Source organism: Lathamus discolor, chromosome 4, assembly GCF_037157495.1.
Source record: "Lathamus discolor isolate bLatDis1 chromosome 4, bLatDis1.hap1, whole genome shotgun sequence".
Lineage (NCBI taxonomy): Eukaryota > Metazoa > Chordata > Aves > Psittaciformes > Psittacidae > Lathamus > Lathamus discolor.
Genome location: NC_088887.1, coordinates 111,553,080 through 111,571,068, shown reverse-complemented (window position 1 = coordinate 111,571,068; position 17,989 = coordinate 111,553,080). Strand labels below are relative to the sequence as shown.

Genomic DNA, 17,989 nt, shown 5'->3' with positions numbered 1-17,989 from the left:
AAAAGCTAAAAGCCAAAGAAATCAAGGAAAGAGAATAAATGTTTATCTACGTCAACAAGGTAACATTTGTCACATTTCCTCCTACTCCCCAACTCAAGGAATTACTGGTTCAGATCAAAAAACTTTTCCAAAATTTCAACAGTCTCTCCACAGATGTTAAACTGCTCAAGTACAGTTCTGCTTTGAAATCAGAGGCACAGAAAACCCTCAATATCAGGAAACACATTTTAGATGGGAACTGTATTTTAGACTGGAACTGTATTTTAGACAAAGCATACATGAGAACAGAACACATCACAGATCAGCAGCATTTTCATGCTACCATCAAAAATAGAAGTACCAGTCACCTGTGTGGCATGGGAGGAGCACTCAATGCCCTCATGTCTCATCAATGTGTGCTGAGCTCTGACTTGCTTCCTCAATACCTTCTTCTTCATTTTCTGGACTTTCAAATGCTCTTTGCTTGTAAGTTCCATGCTGGTGATCTGGGAAGCAGAAGTAACAACACGTAGTAAGTGTCCTGTTTGAAAAATCAAGTATTTCAGTCTGCTCTAGAAAAACAGTCTTCCCATCCTGTATATCACCTCTAGAACAGTAACAGAACTTTGGATAAATCACAGACTTTATGAATTACTTAGGGCTGACAAAACCAAGTCTGCAAAATACGTTCCTCAGTCAACACCAGTCTTCCCCATCTCTGAGGTTGCATTATTAAACTGTCTTATTAAGAGTATCCCTCCCAAAAATAAAGCTTTATAAAGTCTGGCAGGATGCTAGATTTCATTTTCCAGTTTTTCTCTTCTTCTTCACAATATCACTATATCCATTTGCAGTTTTTAGCCTGTCTGCCCCTCCTGTTTTCACATTGTAGTTGCTGTTCATTTCCTTCTTTCTACAGTCTCTCCAGAGAAGAATGAGAGAAAAAAAATACACATGGAACTGCCATGAGCTTTGCACCATCTCATCTTCCAAGTTATTCACGCCTCACTGAATGCCTGAATTGAAAATTAATTGTTCTCATTTGGCTCCTTTTTCCTAATTGCCACTTTCAAGTGAATATGACATTTGGCAAAAACTGCTCTTTTTGATAGTAGCAAAATGTGTTCAACAATTAGATGTTCAAGAACTAGCAGCCAGGAATGCTCCCTACCTCATTTAGCATACCTCCAAAGGCCAAATGCAAATCACATTTCCATCATTAGGAGGAACAGAAAACTTTGTACATATATTAACTACTAAATTTAGTAGCAACACAGCATTTACCTGCCAGTGAGTTACTCAAAAATCACTGGCCTTCTCCAGGTTTTGTTGCATCTTTTGTCACTTCTGGTCTACCACTATACTGAGATCATATAACACCTTCCTACATCCCTTTCAGCCTTTCTTTTTCTTCCTCTCTTCCCACTTCCTTCACATGCAAGGGAAGAGTCCAGACCTCACATAACACTGACAAAGCTCCCAGACACTGATGTGATTAAGCTCTGACTTTCCCTTTTTGTCTCACTATAACATAATCCCTTACCCATATTTTAGGGGTTTCTTCTTGTCTTTCCAAAAAAATCCTCCTAATAATACAGCTAGACAATCCAACTGTGGTTGTCTGTCTTTTCCCGTTCTTTTATTATCATTGATCTGACAACAATCCTTCCACCTCATCTTCTCTTCTCGCCAGTAAATATTTTGTTTGGGGTTTTTTTCAAAGAAAAAAAAAAAACCACACACACAAACCCTACACCAGTCACCACTGTGTGTACTTATTTAAGGGTGTCATCTGCTCCGACTGTCCACTTGCATGCCTTCTGGCTTGCAAGACTATGTAGCTGCTTCCCAATACCCACCCTATAGACACCATCATAATAACAATGTACCACTGGAAAATTGCAAAGGTATAAAAAAAAAATGTTACTATTTGATGCAACTTTGTATTGAACAACTTAGCAAATGTTTCCTTTTAGCCAAATGTAATTAAGCTAGTAAAACTGTTATAAAAATATTGAAGAGTTGCACAGGAGCTGTAAGTATATGTTCCCTGTGACTGCTGCAGCATTACTATCCCCAACATGCACAACTATTAATTTCACTGAAAGAGAAAAATTTTTAAAGGGAATCAGAATGTGAAAAGCACCTGTGGAAATAACAGATTCTAATCCTCCCAAAAGAAGCAGAATAAATGCAGCCAAAGACAACTCATACAAATCTGGTTCATATGGAAAAGCATGAAGGCTATGCATATGTACATCACCCATACTGGTCAGACCACTGTCAGGCAGCCTCTGCAGAACAGACCCTGCCAGAAAAAAGGGTATTGAACTGAGTCTCAGACCACTGCCATAACATCTGACCTCAGGGAAAAGGAGCTCCGAGTTTAGTCAGGCCTTTAGCGACATCCTTGCAAAATCTCACATTCTGCAGCCAAAAAAAAAACAAAAACCCACAACAAACAAACAAACAAAAAAAACCACCAACGAGTCGTGTCCCAATATTTGGCAAATCAGCACAGAAACTGAAGCTGAGAAGAGTTCTTTCCATCTTTTCATAACCTCTGAACTAAACAGAACAAGCAACAGATGAGGTGTGACTCAGCTGCCTAAACAACAGCCTTTAAACTTGGCAGAGAGGCCCTACCCCACACTACCTGGCCTTTGACTTGCTGCTCAAGAAGCTTAAGATCTTCCCTACATGCTGTTCATGCTTACCAGCATCACTCAGATGGCTCCAGCCCTTGAATGGATCTCAAACAGTATTATTTGCATTGCTGAGACACCAGAACCTTCCCTTGGTTTCCATCTAAACAGGGCCTAAACTCTCTGCCTTGTTTGTTGCACCATTACATGAGGCTCAATTCTGCAGGCGGAGAAACCTTGATTTCCAAGTTAAGGAATCACAATCAGCTGCACAGAAGTGCAAAACTGTGTGGTAGCGTCTCACGTCCCCATTACAAAGGCCAACGACTACAGAAGAGCACGCAGCAGTAGATGAGTCACTTCTGCCATTGTCACCTTTCACAAGTACTACAAACAAAACAGCTCCTGAAAACACACTGAAAGAATCTCCCCCTGCAATGGCAGCTCAGGGTACAGTAGGTCACACACCTGGCCTGAAACAACTACTGTTAATGTAAAGTTTTAATGCAGTAAGAACCTTATTTGCAGCAAAAGCCACTTACGAAAACGAAAGCGCATCGGAGCTAACCGGCAGCTGTCAGCAGAGGGAGCGCCGCGCTCGGCTATGAAGCTTGGCAGCTTGTTGCTCAGCCTGGGCTCGGTTTTGTGCCGCAGACACGCAAGCAGTAGTGTACACAGCCGCTGCATACACACCGGCATCAAACCTCAGGGGAGAAAACGAAATCCAGGAGCCCTGATGGAGATGTCGGAGTTCCAACACCGGTCAAGGCTCCAGTACACCCCTGCGGCCATCCCTACCCCAGCTCCGCCAGCACTGAAGCCTCCCACCGACACCCCTCAAACTCCCGGGCTCCGGGCGTTCGCACGGTAACAGGGATAACAACAGGAATGTGCGCGTGACGCTCTGCCCTGAGTGAATACGGGAGGCGGGGACGGGGGGAGGCTGCAAAAGCTACGAGGAAGACGCAGGGGCTGACTTGGCCCTGTCCCACTTCACAGCACGTCGCCCCGACACGGCAAGAGACAAGGCCGAGGCCAGGCCGCAGCGGACTCAACTTCCCCGCAGAGGCGGCACGGCAGGGAGGAGGGAAGCCCGCGCTCCCGCCGCCCCCGCCTGCTCCTGTTCTCCCTCCCCAGCCGGACGCCGGTCGGGGCGGGCGCTACAGCCCCAATCCCGGCCAGCGCGGCGCGTTACCTGACTGGCAGCAGCCATGTTGGGGCGGGCACACCGCCCGCCTCCGCCCCTCCGTCATGGCGGCGCCGCGCCCCGCCCCGGCGAGCGGTGGGTCTCTGTGTGCGAGACGAAGTGCCTGCTCCGCTGTCTCTCGGTGGAGGGAGACAAGCGCCTCCGATACCAACCGGTGTTCGGTGCCACGGTTTCCTGGTGACCAGACGTGAAAGCGGCCTCTTCTGCTGCTGACACACTCGGTGCAAGTGCTCCAGCTCCTTACCTCTGCTCCGTCTGTGCTGCCCAGCTGCTCTGCCCTCCGCGGCCACCTTTCCTCTCCAGGCAGAGCCAGCTCCTGTCACCCTCCTTATCACCAATAAAGCCTTCCTCTGAGTCTGCAACAGAAGAAAAGCGATGTTTCAACCCACCCGCAGTGGGACACCTTCCCTTGGCCACACGACAGGCTCCGCGTGTTCACTGAGAGCAATTTGGGCAGAGCTTCCTCCAGCGCAGGGGATCCACAAACAATCTCTGGGAGCCACATCCATGCAGTGGATTAAAGACAGCTTCAGACTGAGGTGCTCACCCCGGGAGACCATCACTGAGACATGCCACCTTCACAGCCAGCACTGACCATGTATAACCTTTGGTACGCCCCACACTAGGGGCAGAGGAAGACAAAACAATGTCACCTCAGCCGAGACCACACAAAGACCAAGTCTCTGGTTGTGCATGCATATTTCCCCATGCCACTCTTCAACTTGTAAGCAACCCTGCTAATGCTGCTTAGTAAACCCATGCTACTGAGCAACCTCCCTCACTGAAAGGCAGTATCTCCATAGCTCACCTGCTCCCTGCATGAGAAAAGGATCCCTTAAATCAGAGATAGAGCACATAAGTCTTTTCTTTGTTTTTCTCTGCCATCATAGACTAATTGAGCTTCATATGATTCTTTATCCAAAACACTGAAGTTCAGGTTTACCTACTTCTTCTGTCTTTACCTGACAAGTATCCTATTTCTCACTGTAGCTTAATTATTTTTTTTCTCCTCTATTTAAATAACACCCCCAACATCCTGTGGGTGTTTAACTTTCCTACAGATCAATTAGATGTGGGATTCTCAGGTGGGTGGTGTGTGAGGTGATTGATGAGCTTTTAAACCTGTAGTCAGAAGCCAGCTCCTCAAATTTATCCCAAATCCATGTTCTGGAGAAGTTTATCTATGCTGTTAGGTAAGGCTGTGCTTATCAAGAGGAAAAAGTATCTCTCTCTTTCCCTTGGAGTACATACTATGTCCTATGCCAGGGCCACAGATACCCCATGTGTGGGAGGTACAAGCACACTAAGGATATGAGGCTGATGGGGCATATCCACCAGTCTGTGAAGGTAGTATTTAGTCAGAAAGGTGGTCATGCTTCTGTCCTTCTGCCACAGCCTGTGGCATTATATCACTCTCCATCTTTAACCCATGTGAGGGGTGGCAAGGTATTGTGATAGCACAGATCTTTTGCTTAAGTTTTTTATATGTAAAGTGTGACTGTTAGCTGCCTAGTCAGAGCATGGATCTTGTTAACCTTGCGAACACTAAGCATCATCTTTTTGTAAGCTAGGGGTAAGGAATAGCCAGGCAATGTACACAATTGCTCTCTTTACTGAAAGATTCCCTGAGGCCCTCAGTCTTGGAAACCAGCAAACCTGAAAGCTACTGAAAGGATGATCCTAATGAAATAAGTTTGTGATTCATTACCAGTTTGTTCTGACAAGGGGAAAATACCTGCCCAAAGGTCGTTCCTGTTAAGCGCCCGTGTTCCGGTTCAAAGCTCTAACTGTGTGGGCTCTCCATTCTTCTTCTTCTTGGCTGTCCATGTGTGGTTTATTCCACTGGGATGCATTTTTGGTAGGTGAGAAGTAGAACATAGGCTTAGTGGAACATCTCAGAGTGCAAACCACGATGTTCTGGCAGCTGCCTGACCCTGTGCTCACCCGTCAACTTTTGGGTTTATTTTGTGATTTATTTCTAAAACTGCTTTCTGAGGGAGAACAGATGTGGATTTTTTTCTTGAAATATCTCTGTATGATTAGCAATGGTCAAGAATGTGTGATGCATATTGCAATAACATTTCCTCTGTAAATGCATCAAGATTTTACTTCTATAAACAACATTCTCATATAGGAAAATTCCACCAATTAAAAGGAAAACAGTTAAAGACTGGTTATAGGTTTTAAATACAAGCTTATTTTGGTCAAACCTGAATTGTTATTCCCTTTATAATTTAAGCCCTGAAGCACTGTGCAATCCCTTCTCATGCTAGATAGCATGGGTACAGACTCCTTCCAGAGACACCACAGTGCTTATTGACCGCAAGTAAAAATACATCGCCATATGGTTAAGAAAATTGTCACTGACTAACGCACTAAATAGTTCATAGAAGTGGAGATTCATATACATTTGATACTAATGTAATATCTCTTTAAATGTGCCTTGGCAGAAATCTCAATATTTCTGAAAAAAAAATGCAATTTTTATAATGAGAATATTCTGGTTTTAAAATTCAGCAAATATTCTAGTTTGAAATTAAGGTTTCATAGTTTTCTTCAGGAAAAAAAAAGTTTATATCAGAAAATTTTTGTTCTGTTTCTATTGTTTTGGGAGTTTTTTCAAATGGATAACCAGGAAATGTCATCTAAAGCAGAGTCTCATGGTCCCATTTGTTCAAGGGTGAGAAATAAAATGTTGCTGATTACTCACTTTTCCCAGGAGCAAATTACAATGCTCTCTATCCTGATAGCTATTTTATTCCCAGGGAGAGTCAAGGTATTTGTCAGTCCCTGGGAATCAACTTCATACAATAGTAAGTAAACACTTCTGTTTTCTTCAACAAACTAGAGGTTACTGGTCCAGACATGGAAAAACAATCTTAATCACATTTATACCAAAGCAAGTCAAGCCATGCTTTAGCCTAAAGTAATCACACTGGATTTCCATCACTTTCAAGCCCAATTAAAAGAAAATCACAAGAAGATAGTAGGATTTTCTGTATCAAATCTCTAGATTTAAGAAACTGCATGCAGTTTAAGAATCACGACAAATAGGATATGTTTCAGGACAGCAGTTTGTTACAGAAGTAAGTAGAAACCTCTTAGCTGATGAGACACAAGATGGACTGCTTTAGGATAGCATTCATGTAATAGTTAAGGACCTTGACAAATATCTGTTGACCTAAATTCAAAATGTGCTGCTGCTGCTTGTGATAGTAAAATTCTCCCTAACAAACCTCTGCAATGCCAAAGGCTTATATTCTTCAAAAAGATAGCAGAACTGGCTCTGTGCTACATGTCATTTTGATTCTGCATTTGTGCTGTTCAATGCTAGATTTCATATTTCTTTCTAAAAAAGTAAAACAGCCAAAAAACAACTTGAAGATTTTTTTAGCAATTGCTTAAGAGAAAAAAAAGATGCGAGAAATCTAGGCCCTGGTAAAATCAATGGGATTTTCAAGTACTAGCAAACAAAAATCTTATTCTCAAGAGACTTAAAACATCAAGTAGTATCACTATGCGTTCTGATTTCTAACCTTTAGGCTCTGTTCATACTGCCATGCTTTTTTTCTTTTCATGAGCGTAAGACTTTGGAATACATTCACTTCACCCCCCCCACCCCCACCCCCCACCCCACCCCACCCCACCCCCTGTAATAAAAGCAGACGTTTTCCTGAAATCTCTAGACTCAGGGTACTGGAACTTTAAGGAATACATGAAATAGCATAGATTTCATGATAAAATTCTAAGATCTGGCAACACTGATTCCGTGGCACAAATGCACAATTATTGGCAGGTTCCTGTCCCTCGTTACAAGTTAAGACCCTTTTGTGAAGCAAGTTTCTTTAGCATGATGACACTACTTTCTGAAAAGAAAAAGGGGAGATTTCAGTTCTGTATTTGGAACAGCTACAGATCTTGTTATCCAGAGAACCAAAACCAGTCAGTGAATGTTTAGTATCAAGCAGAGGTTAGTTAAACTGGGCACTCCTGCTATGCCATGAGATTTTATTAATGAAACACAAACCTGTGTTATCAGAGGCAGGGAGGAACAGCTTTAATGTCTGTTGTCAGACATACTGCAGGGGTGTCCAGTGCTGGGTCACCATATTGGCCTAGAACTAGGGGCACAATTCTGTAGGCTTCAATAAACACAAAATCTTTGATCCCTTCCTGGAGAGTCCTCAGAATATTCCTGTAAACTCTTAGGCACGAGACATAAATTACTGTAATTATGATGTGCAAGCTGCAAGTCTGAAGACCTTTCATTACTTAGACCTTTTAGTACCACCAGCTCTTGTGAGGTTCCTGCAACACACGCACATAGATGTCAACAGAGAATTTCCTCATTTGATTAAGGAAGAATCTAAGAGGTGTAAATTCCCTAGGCACAATTACTGGAAAGTGTAATATCCATGAAGATCAACTAAAAGCTCCCCAGGCAGCTGCTGTCAGCTTTTTCTGCTCGCATATATCTCAGTGAATGGTCCCCAGCCTTCAAAGTCCCACATGCACCAATACTAAGCAAATCATACATTGCAGACAATTATTTTGCCCTCAGTTTTAATTCTATAAATTTTCTCTGGCCATAAGCAATGTTGGAGACTTGGGCCTTTCCAAAGCCATGCAGGCTTTGAAGAACAGATGGTAATTCTCTCCTGAACAGGAACTGCTGCTTTTACTACCCAAGTGACTCTTTTCTGCAATTCAGGCAAAGTCTATGGAAGATCTTGTGCCAGTCAAGTACACTTCTCAGGGTGTCAGAAAAGTAATATCAACTACTGAAAGAACCATACAAAATATTGATTTCCCTCCCAAAGAGTGAACCCATCAACACATGGTTTAGTTTAGCCTTGAAGGCAATCTTGTTAGAAAGATTCAAAGAAAATATTTCTGTTTTTCCTGCACAAAGGCTGAAAATTATCATATCCTCTTCAAAGCCTGCACATACTTAACATTCTCTTCTTGCTCTTTATGCCTGTTTTCCATGCCAAAATAGGAATTTTATTTTTCTTTTAGTTACTGATTGAATTATATTATTCTTTTCTGGCCTTACAGTCAAAATCTTCCACTAACCTGGCAAAACTGTAGTTCTGTCACAGACAATTAGGATTTGGTAGGCATTCAGAAAGCAATGTAACCCTACACAGGGATCCTCCTTAGTCTCAACACTAGGCAGGCAGTCTGTTTTCCTGCATATCCTTGGAAACCATCATTTCTCACAGTTATAACTTCAGGGTATAAGTGTGTCATAAGGACAAACATGGAATATCAGGCAGTGAATTTGTCTGCTCCATCAATCAATACATTTTTAAGGATAAAGTGCTTGCAGTTCAGACACAATCTGCAAAGTTAATTTTAAGAACATGGTATTGTTTACAGTGAATTAAATGTTACATTTCCATCATGAGATCCTCAATTCCTCCAGTAAGACTGAAGAGAATATTACAAAGCACTCCTTAGACCGGGACCTTACCCTTTCCCTCCCTTTCAGGCATTATCTCAGGAGGCCTCATTACCTGTTGCCCATGCAATAGATTCACCTTCTTTGGGAGAAGAGCTGGGTAACCAGAAGTTAAAATTTTCTACACAAAACCACGATCATTTACCTGGGTCACCCCACTTACTCTCTTGAGACCCAGTTTTCATTGAGTTCCCTGGCTCTGCATGCACACTCAACACATCTGAAAAATAGAAGTTACATATTTTTCAACTGAATAGGCAAAAAATATAAAGCATCAAAACAGTGGGGTTTTTTTACAAGCACTTCTCTGTGACTCAGTTTGCCAGTCTGTATGACATTTACATATTTACCCATCTCACAAGGGTTGTGAATCTTTATGCATCGTTTGTGTAACAGTTTGTAATCTTTCAATGAAATGTAGCATATGCATTCAGAGTATGTATGTGATTAATGGCGGAGGATAAATGAAAATAAAAATGGATTAAAAACTTACAACATTGCTTTCTCCCCCCCCCCCCAACTTGTTCAAAAACTCTATTACAAATGCAAATCTTCCTTTTTCACATGGGCATAATATGGTTGGTACACATTTTAGTGAAGAAGATTAGGACACAGTCTGATGTTAATCGCATATTATAGAATCATAGAATAGTTAGGGTTGGAAAGGACCTCAAGATCATCTAGTTCCAACCCCCCTGCCATGGGCAGGGACACCTCACACTAAACCATGTCACCCAAGGCTTCATCCAACCTGGCCTTGAACACTGCCAGTGATGGAGCACTCACAACCTCCCTGGGCAACCCATTCCAGTGCCTCACCACCCTAACAGGAAAAAATTTCCTCCTTATATCCAATTTAAACTTCCCCTGTTTAAGTTTTAACCCGTTACCCCTTGTGCTGTCACTACAGTCCCTGATGAAGAGTCCATCCCCAGCATCCCAATAGGCCCCCTTCAGGTACTGGAAGGCTGCTATGAGGTCTCCACGCAGCCTTCTCTCCTCCAGACTGAACAGCCCCAACTTCCTCAGCCTGTCTTCATACGGGAGGTGCTCCAGTCCCCTGATCATCCTCATGGCCTCCTCTGGACTTGTTCCAACAGTTCCATGTCCTTTTTATGTTGAGGACACCAGAACTGCACACAATACTCCAGGTGAGGTCTCACAAGAGCAGAGTAGAGGGGCAGGATCACCTCTTTCAACCTGCTGGTCACGCTCCTTTTGATGCAGCCCAGGATACTCATATTCTTCACTTTTATTAAGATTAAAAAGCAGGCGGTGTTAGGATATACTATTTGAAATTCGTGACTACATCACTTTATTTTACTCTTTCTATATAGAAATATCAAACAGAAGGATTTAAAGAAAACCATTATAACATTAAATGCTCTTAATTAATCCATAGACAAAGTCCTTTCTGGCAAAATTGTTTGCTTCAAGAGATGGGTAAGCTAAATGAGCATACTGGCTGCTTCACTTAGCTGTCAACTCTCTAAAGGCCATATGAGTAAGCCTGACACACTTCATCTCTCATCTTCTCATCATCTAAATACTTTTGTTATTGTCTCCCATGCTAAACTTTACAGCATCTTCAGTCAAAGGAATATAAGTGAAACAAAGCATGGCACTGTAAATTAACAAAATAACCAGGAGAAAGGTTTAAAAAATTATCATTAAGCTTGTGTGTAGACTGCTTTAGTTGCTATAATATCAGTGCAGAAGAGCATGTAATATGCTATCTTAGGACAATTCTGTATTTAATACTTGTCCTGATCTAGGAACAAAGAATTACCAGTGGTTTGACATTTTGAAGTAGAGTGCTGACACAGATTTGAAGCATCACAATGATTATGAAACCGTTTCAAATATCACAATGATTGTGAAATCATTGTGGTACTTCAAATAGATACTCGTACACAGCAGGAAAATAGTATTGAATGTGGGGGACAAGTTTTCTTAAGCAAACAAAATTACAGAGTTAGAGATTGGAAATATATTTTGTCACCCTATCCTTCTCTTTATCACAGCAAGATGGTTCTTTATGACACACTTCTATGGCATTCTGAAGCTCAATTGTAGAAATGCATTTTATGGGGGGATATCTGCAAAGAAGTCCCCATCCACCTCTCAGTTGCACAGGACACTCTTAGGAATGCAACCAGCACCTACTTGAACATGTGTGGAGACCAAAGAGAGGAATCCATGACTGAATCACATCATTCAGGATCATGCTCACTATCTGAGCACTGCTTGGAATGGGAGGAATGAACTACAAACCCCAGGTCTCACTAACTCCAAGCATGGATAGATATGACTATATAGGATAAAAACATATGGCTCCTACATATGTTGTGCTATATCAAACAGAGATGCTAACTCATGCTAGCACATGAGCATCTTCAGATGAAAGGCTCCAAAAGTGTGATATCCTTATATATAAGAAAATTAGATGTTTATTACTCTGTGTCTAGATTCTGATGGATCCCCCAGACAGCCTGTTTCCAAATCTTCTAAATCTTTCAATTACTTATTAGAAGTAAACTATAAAGCTCCAGGCAGATATATGTACTTTTCTGGCCATGCTGATGTAGGAGTAAGAACTGTATTGGGTTCTGCTGGACCTGCTGGACAAGTTCAGAAGCTGGAAATTTATTTACTTCAGACACTTTTCACTTAGAGAGCTTGCTATAGTTAGTATACCCCTGATGATTCCTGCTCCCACTGGCAGCCTCCAAGACTCCAGATTCCTCCCCTGGCAATGAAGGGTTGGGTTTTTTCCCAGCAACTAACTTCCACCACAAATGCATAGAATCATAGAATGGTTTGGGTTGGAAGGGTCCTTAAAATCATGTACTTTCAAATCCCCTGCCATGGGCAGGGACACCTTCCACTAGACCAGGTTGCTCAAAGCCGCATGCAACCTGGCCTGAAACAATGCCAGGTATAGGGCAGCCGCAGTTCCTCTGGGTACCTGTGCCAGTGCCTCAGCACTCTCACAGGGAAGAACTTCTTCCTTATATCATCTAAATCTCCCTTCTTTCAGTTTAAAGCCATCCCCTCTTGTCCTGTCACGACATGCCCTTGTCCATCTCCTGATTTCTTGTAGACCATCTTTAGGTATTGGAAGACTATTATAAGATCTCCTCTGAGCCTTCTCCAGGGTGCCAACTCTCTCAGCTTGTTCTCATATAGAAGGTACTCCATACGTGCAGAGCAGTGACAAGCTGTGCTCAGATAAATGTTGTCTTCCCATCTGCAACTTTATGTGAGCATCGCATTCACCTGGATGATATAACACGTCCCAGAAGACATAGCTGGAGGTTTGCTTGATGACATTCTACACCTAAGGTAATCTGAGCTTTATCCTTCTGTGAACAAAAGCTGTAGTTACCATCAGACTCACTAACTGCAGCAATTTTTTGGTCATCTGCTTGATACTGGCTTTGGAAAGGCTCCATTTCACCACATACCAGTGTTTGGTCATTTCTTACAGAGGTCTAACACCAAGATCCTATACAGTTTCATATAAACATACGGGTTTCCGAACGACAAGAGGTGAGATGCCTTTTCCTATGGAGTTAGGGCAAATAGCTATTTAAACTGAAATCAGACTTCATGTGTTCCAATAGATGAGAGAACTAAGAGAAAGGTATAGCCTTTTAAATGCAAAGCTTTTTCCCACAAGCAAAAACATTTGATCAGCTCAATCAAAGTAATAACGAAACACAGCAGCTGGTCTAGCAGTACTTACTCCACTATTGTTCCTTTGATATCACAAGTATTGTTATACTTAGCAGTATGCTTCCATTACAGCGATTTTCTTTAAAATGTACAGCACTGTCACCAGTTGCCTAATGTATTATGGTCTGTTAAATCGCACCTGGGCTAATAGAGCCAGAAGATCAAACATTAAGAAATAAAACAAAAATTTTTAGCTGATCCAGAGGTATCAGGAAAATTGCTGGCAGGCTAAAGGCAAGGGAGTGGTTTATCACACCCTGATAATGCCCAGGTGACAAAAGGGTGCCCTGATGCCCAAAGAGGGTGAGGAAAGTTGAAAGCAGGTTTTCTTCTATGTTGAGCGTAGTTGATCTCATCTTGAGTAAAACCAAAACAGATTGGTAATCTGGATGTACAAGAGATTTTGCAGAACTAAGGTAAGGAAGTACTTTATGCTTACTGCCAATTTTAAGACTATTTTGGCAGTACTGGGATTGTTATGTGAAATGTATTCTTTCTCTTGTCTGTTTTAAGAAAAAAATACAAGTATATCTGAAGTGCTTCTGCCACCATCTGTATTGTCACAAGAAAAATGCTATTTGTTGAAACAAACAAATAAAATACTATAAAAGCTTTAACTAAAGTGTAAGTCCTTATGGCGTATTTAATAATGCTTGGGTGGCATGTCTTCTCAGAGATGTGCTGGATGGTGTCAAAACACATTAGGTTCTTCCCAAGGGAAAGAATGCACATGTACTTTTTATCAATCTTGCCTTTATCAGTAAATTGTGCAACAAGAGCTTCTATCCAAAAAGGACTTGAACTGTTGGGTTTTAACCAATATCTGAGCTAGGTATGTTGCTATCTGGGATTTTTTGCTGCTTCTGTCACCTTGTCTGCAGTGCTAGATTAATCATACAGGTGACCTTGCTGGCTTTTATTACACATGGAAGGCTGTATTAGCTATTGCTGGAAAAGTGTGACATTGCTCGACTAGTGGGGTCCTGTATCTATTTCTTCTAATGTGTTTTTTACTGCCACTTCTAAGTACAGGCTGTATTTCTGCTGTCATGCACAGTTTCTTTTGCTGGCCATAAATTAAAAATAATTATGCTGTTAGAAGGAAAGTACAGCATAGTAAAGTGTTCTGTAACTGCTTATAATCAAAAGAGCTGGGGGCTTTTTAATCCATGCCTCTGTTAGCTTTCAAATGCTGGTTTGCCTCAACTTTCCATGAGAACTATGGTGCTGAGCAAGGAGGCATAGTAATCTGGGTAACTTCTATCACAGACACTGAGTGAATGCGTACATCAAGCTGCAATTTGATAACAAGGATCTTGTAAAAACCCAGTCAAGTCTGAAATGGCACTGCATGACTCCAGGATAGCTATGTACTACTGCATGATTCTGGAGAATGGGCAGGAGGTCATTTGGAAACCCCAGACTCGTTGATCTGATCCCCCAAATTTGCCATACCTGTGAGGGACTAGAGTCAGTGAGACTTTCTATTTTACAGTTTAAATTCCTCCGTGTTTGTGGGCAAGAGAAATTATTTAGTAGGAAAAAAATCTTTACTGTGAGGGTGGTGAGGCTCTGGACAGGTTTCCTAGAAAAGCTGTGGACAGCCCCATTCCTGTAAGAGTTCAAGGCCAGGCTGGATGGAGGTTTGAGCAACCTGGTACAGTAAGAGGTGCTCCTGCGCAGGGCAGGGAGGTTGGAACTAGATGAACTTTGAAGTCCCTACTCAAACCATTCCATGATTCTATGAGAAGTATGATATCTGGGAAGGTAAGGCTACCTCCATGATATGGATCTGGCTTTTCATGCTGAGGATGCATCTTGCATAATTAAGAATGCATTGTCTTGCAAAACTCTGTTCCCAAACTTATTTTGGGAAGCATAACTGAATTCTGCTCCTGCAACACCTGAGAAGTTCCCAAATGCTGGATTTAGGCTGTTCTGAGATGTAGTGACCTGTGGTGACTGCTCCTTGTGCTAGAGCAGTTCCTGACAGGCTCAGGAACTGAGAGCAAGAACCTAGGTCTTGGGAGTGGATATCTCTGGAATACAGTAATAGGAAACACTGCTGTGGTGCTGGAGGCAGGAGAAAGAACTGCTTTTCTAGCTGCATTGGTACATGAAATTAAGCTTGAAAGGTTACTTCAATGTGCAAAGCATGACACAAACAATAGATGGGGTAGCAAAGCTGTGGTCTGATACCCATCATTTGGTGGGTTTCTTTGAGCATTGGCCCTTGTTTGCTGATGGATGGTGTGGCCATGCTGAAGGCTGCTGAGACCTGTCCACCCATCCCTGTCATTCAACCAGCTCTGCAGATGACAGCATCTGCCAGCTAGGTGCATCGGGCATGCTGCTGTCGGGAAGTGGAAGAAGAACTACATAGCTGGGAGGAGGATTAAGTACCAGTCTGCTTTCCCTTGAGTAAGACATGACCAGTCTAGTCATTAAATGTTTAACTTTGTGACCCTGGTGTTTTCACTGTACTTTCTTGAATGTGACAGCTGATTATAGGATCAGAATAACTGAAAAAAAGGAGATTCAGAAGAAATGAAACCATGTCCCTTTAACAAGCATGCAGAAAGCTATTTTCAGGTTAGGCAGAGAAAACACTTTGAAATCGAGGTTAATTAGCATTTTCAAAGGACATCTGAAAACCCAAGACTATTGGACAATGTGGGGATGCCAGTGTGGCCTGACAGCCTGCTTACAGCTTCAAAGGCACCTCCGGACAGATGGTAGGGATGAACAACAACACAGACTGTTTGCCTACTGGTGGAAGTTACAGCGCTGGACAACTTTAAATTATTCTGTGGATGCTTCAGACAACGTTGGTTATTCTCTTGGAGGGCAGCACCATATAGATAAACTGGCATTGCCTGTGATCCTGACTAGCAGAATTTAAACTTTGAAGATCAAAAGCCTTCAGTGTATACTGCTGGGAAAGAAAGGCTGCAGATCTCCTTGACAGGAGGGTGGGATGGGATAAGAGGGCAGGGTGCTGACTCCCTGCTTGGATATCACCCTAGCTAACCGGGACTTTAACCCCACAGAGACGTTCCCTGGTCTCCCGTAGGACCTGAACTGTGGCTGGACTGCTCTCCAGCGCAGACAGGTATCGCCTTTCCCCGGCAGGCGTGGGGAGGACCGGAGGGAAGGCCTCGGAAGTCCGGCTTCATTTTGGGAAGGGGAAGGTCAGAAAGGTGCATCCTGCGCAGGGGACCCTCACGGGGACAAGGAGCCAACGCGCCCGCGGGAGCCGGCCGCGTCCCCTTCCCCTCCCCTCTCCGCGGGGCGGGTTTGGGCCCCGCCGCAGCCTCCCCCCGCGCTCGCCGGTAGGCGGCACCGCCACCGCCTTCCTCCTCCTCCTCTTCTCCTCCTCCTCCTCCTCACCTTCGCCGGGCGCTGGGTGACCCAGATCGCGGCGGCAGCGCCGCACCCGCCCGGCGAGGAGTGGCCCGGGACGGCAGCGGGGCTGCGCTGTGCCGCGCCGCGAGGATGTAACGGAGGGGAGCGGTGAGTGCGCGGCCGCGGCAGCGTTGGGCCCTGCCCGCGGGTCGCCGAGAGACGGGAGGCGGCTGCGGGCACCGCGACGCAGCCCCCCCGCCCCTCCTCCCGGCGGTGGGAGCGAAGTTTTGCCCCTTGGAACGCGGGGCTGTGCCTGGGGCGACCTTGTGGCGTGAGGAGACTGGGGGGCGCTGGCTGGTTTGTGCGGCTGGGGAATTTGTTGGTCTGTGGGCTTAACGCCCCATCCTCTGTAACCGGGCAGGGCCGGGCGGCCGGGCGGGCGCTGGGCTCTGCGGCTCCGCAGCGGGCTCTACGCCCTGCGCCGGCAGCCCGTTCTACCCCGGGGGCCACGGGCTCGGCTGGGCTCGCCCCGCCGCTTCTGGGAGCTGTCCTGAGGGCTGAGAACCTGGGTTACACTGACATGTGGGCATGAGAGCGATGTTTTGAGTTTGGGTTTGGGGGTTTTTCCATGGCAGTCTCTTCTTCTCTGCCTCCCGTTCATCCCCCCGCACGGTCATTGTGTATTGAAGTTGCACTTGCTCCTGAGTTAACTCTGGGATTGATGTCTGTGGTCTTTATGTTTCTCTTTGTCCTCACCGTTTCTGCTTTTCTTACCATTTCTATGAAAATGGCTAAAAAGAGAGTAGCTAAATTGTTGGAGGCGGGGGTGAGAGGGGAGAAGAGAGGGGAGGAGACGGGACGGATGGCGATGGGGATGACACCTTTGTCCCGATTCAGTCAACAGTCAAATCACAACAAGCTGGTGTGGTTTTGGGTTTGGGTTGGTTTTTTTTTTTTTTTTTGGTTTTTTTTGTGTGTGTGTGTGTGTGTGTGTGTGTGTGACAAAGGCGTTTGAAACAAAGGAGCCATTTTAGAAACTGAAAATATTATTTTGTAGCTTGCATGCTTTAGTAAATTCAGGTTTTCACTCTTCTCTGTTCTGCGTGTCGACACCCTCCACTCTCCCCATCCTAATCAATCCTAAAATGAAATAAATAGAAGAAATGGCATCTCTTAAATCCTGTATCATTCCCATGCACTACAGCAAGCATATTGGTTGCCTTCTGTTTCAAACATTTCATTGTGCATTTTAAAACGAACACTGTTTTGTACTGGTAGATCTGTGAATAGTTGAAACAGTTGAATGTGCTTGTGACAAGAAAGAACATCTCATCTCCCTAAGATGAGAATAACAAAAGACCTGTCATGTGCAGTAATTTGGTAGGTGTTGCATACTGATGTTTATTTAGCAAAGTGCAGGTCAGAGCAGACTTGCTGATAGGAGAGCCTGCTTTTCTCTGACTATCTTAGAAGATGCGGACTGCTGCATTTCCAAACCGAACAGGTGGAGTTACATCTAGAAATATCTTTTGATTTGTTTAATTCTCATAATTTGCATATCACTTTAAGCAGTATTTCCACTGAAACAAAGCAAAGCCACACTGCTGTAGC

The 17,989-nt window shown here is 43.7% G+C and overlaps 2 protein-coding genes across 8 annotated transcripts in view; one reads left to right on the top strand and one right to left on the bottom strand.

Annotated features, from left to right (window-relative positions):
- Window positions 1-4,802, bottom strand: part of ALKBH8 (alkB homolog 8, tRNA methyltransferase) — a 47,259-nt gene extending 42,457 nt beyond the window's left edge. The window contains exons 1-3 of one of the 3 annotated variants that reach the window (XM_065678664.1): window positions 4,640-4,802; window positions 4,076-4,187; window positions 348-485 (exon numbers count right to left, since the gene is read on the bottom strand). In XM_065678664.1, the coding sequence (XP_065534736.1) occupies window positions 348-476 (129 nt within the window). In that variant the 5' untranslated portion in view covers window positions 477-485; window positions 4,076-4,187; window positions 4,640-4,802. Of the gene's footprint in view, window positions 1-347; window positions 486-3,166; window positions 3,274-3,819; window positions 3,929-4,075; window positions 4,188-4,639 lie in introns of those variants that run through there. The other 2 variants (XM_065678662.1, XM_065678663.1) reach the window with 2 other exon arrangements.
- An 11,323-nt stretch (window positions 4,803-16,125) lies between these two features.
- Window positions 16,126-17,989, top strand: part of ELMOD1 (ELMO domain containing 1) — a 43,116-nt gene continuing 41,252 nt past the window's right edge. For 3 of the 5 annotated variants that reach the window (XM_065678658.1, XM_065678653.1, XM_065678656.1), the window contains exon 1: window positions 16,391-16,546. The gene's annotated coding sequence lies outside the window, so the exon portion shown is untranslated. Of the gene's footprint in view, window positions 16,146-16,278; window positions 16,366-16,390; window positions 16,547-17,989 lie in introns of those variants that run through there. The other 2 variants (XM_065678654.1, XM_065678655.1) reach the window with 2 other exon arrangements.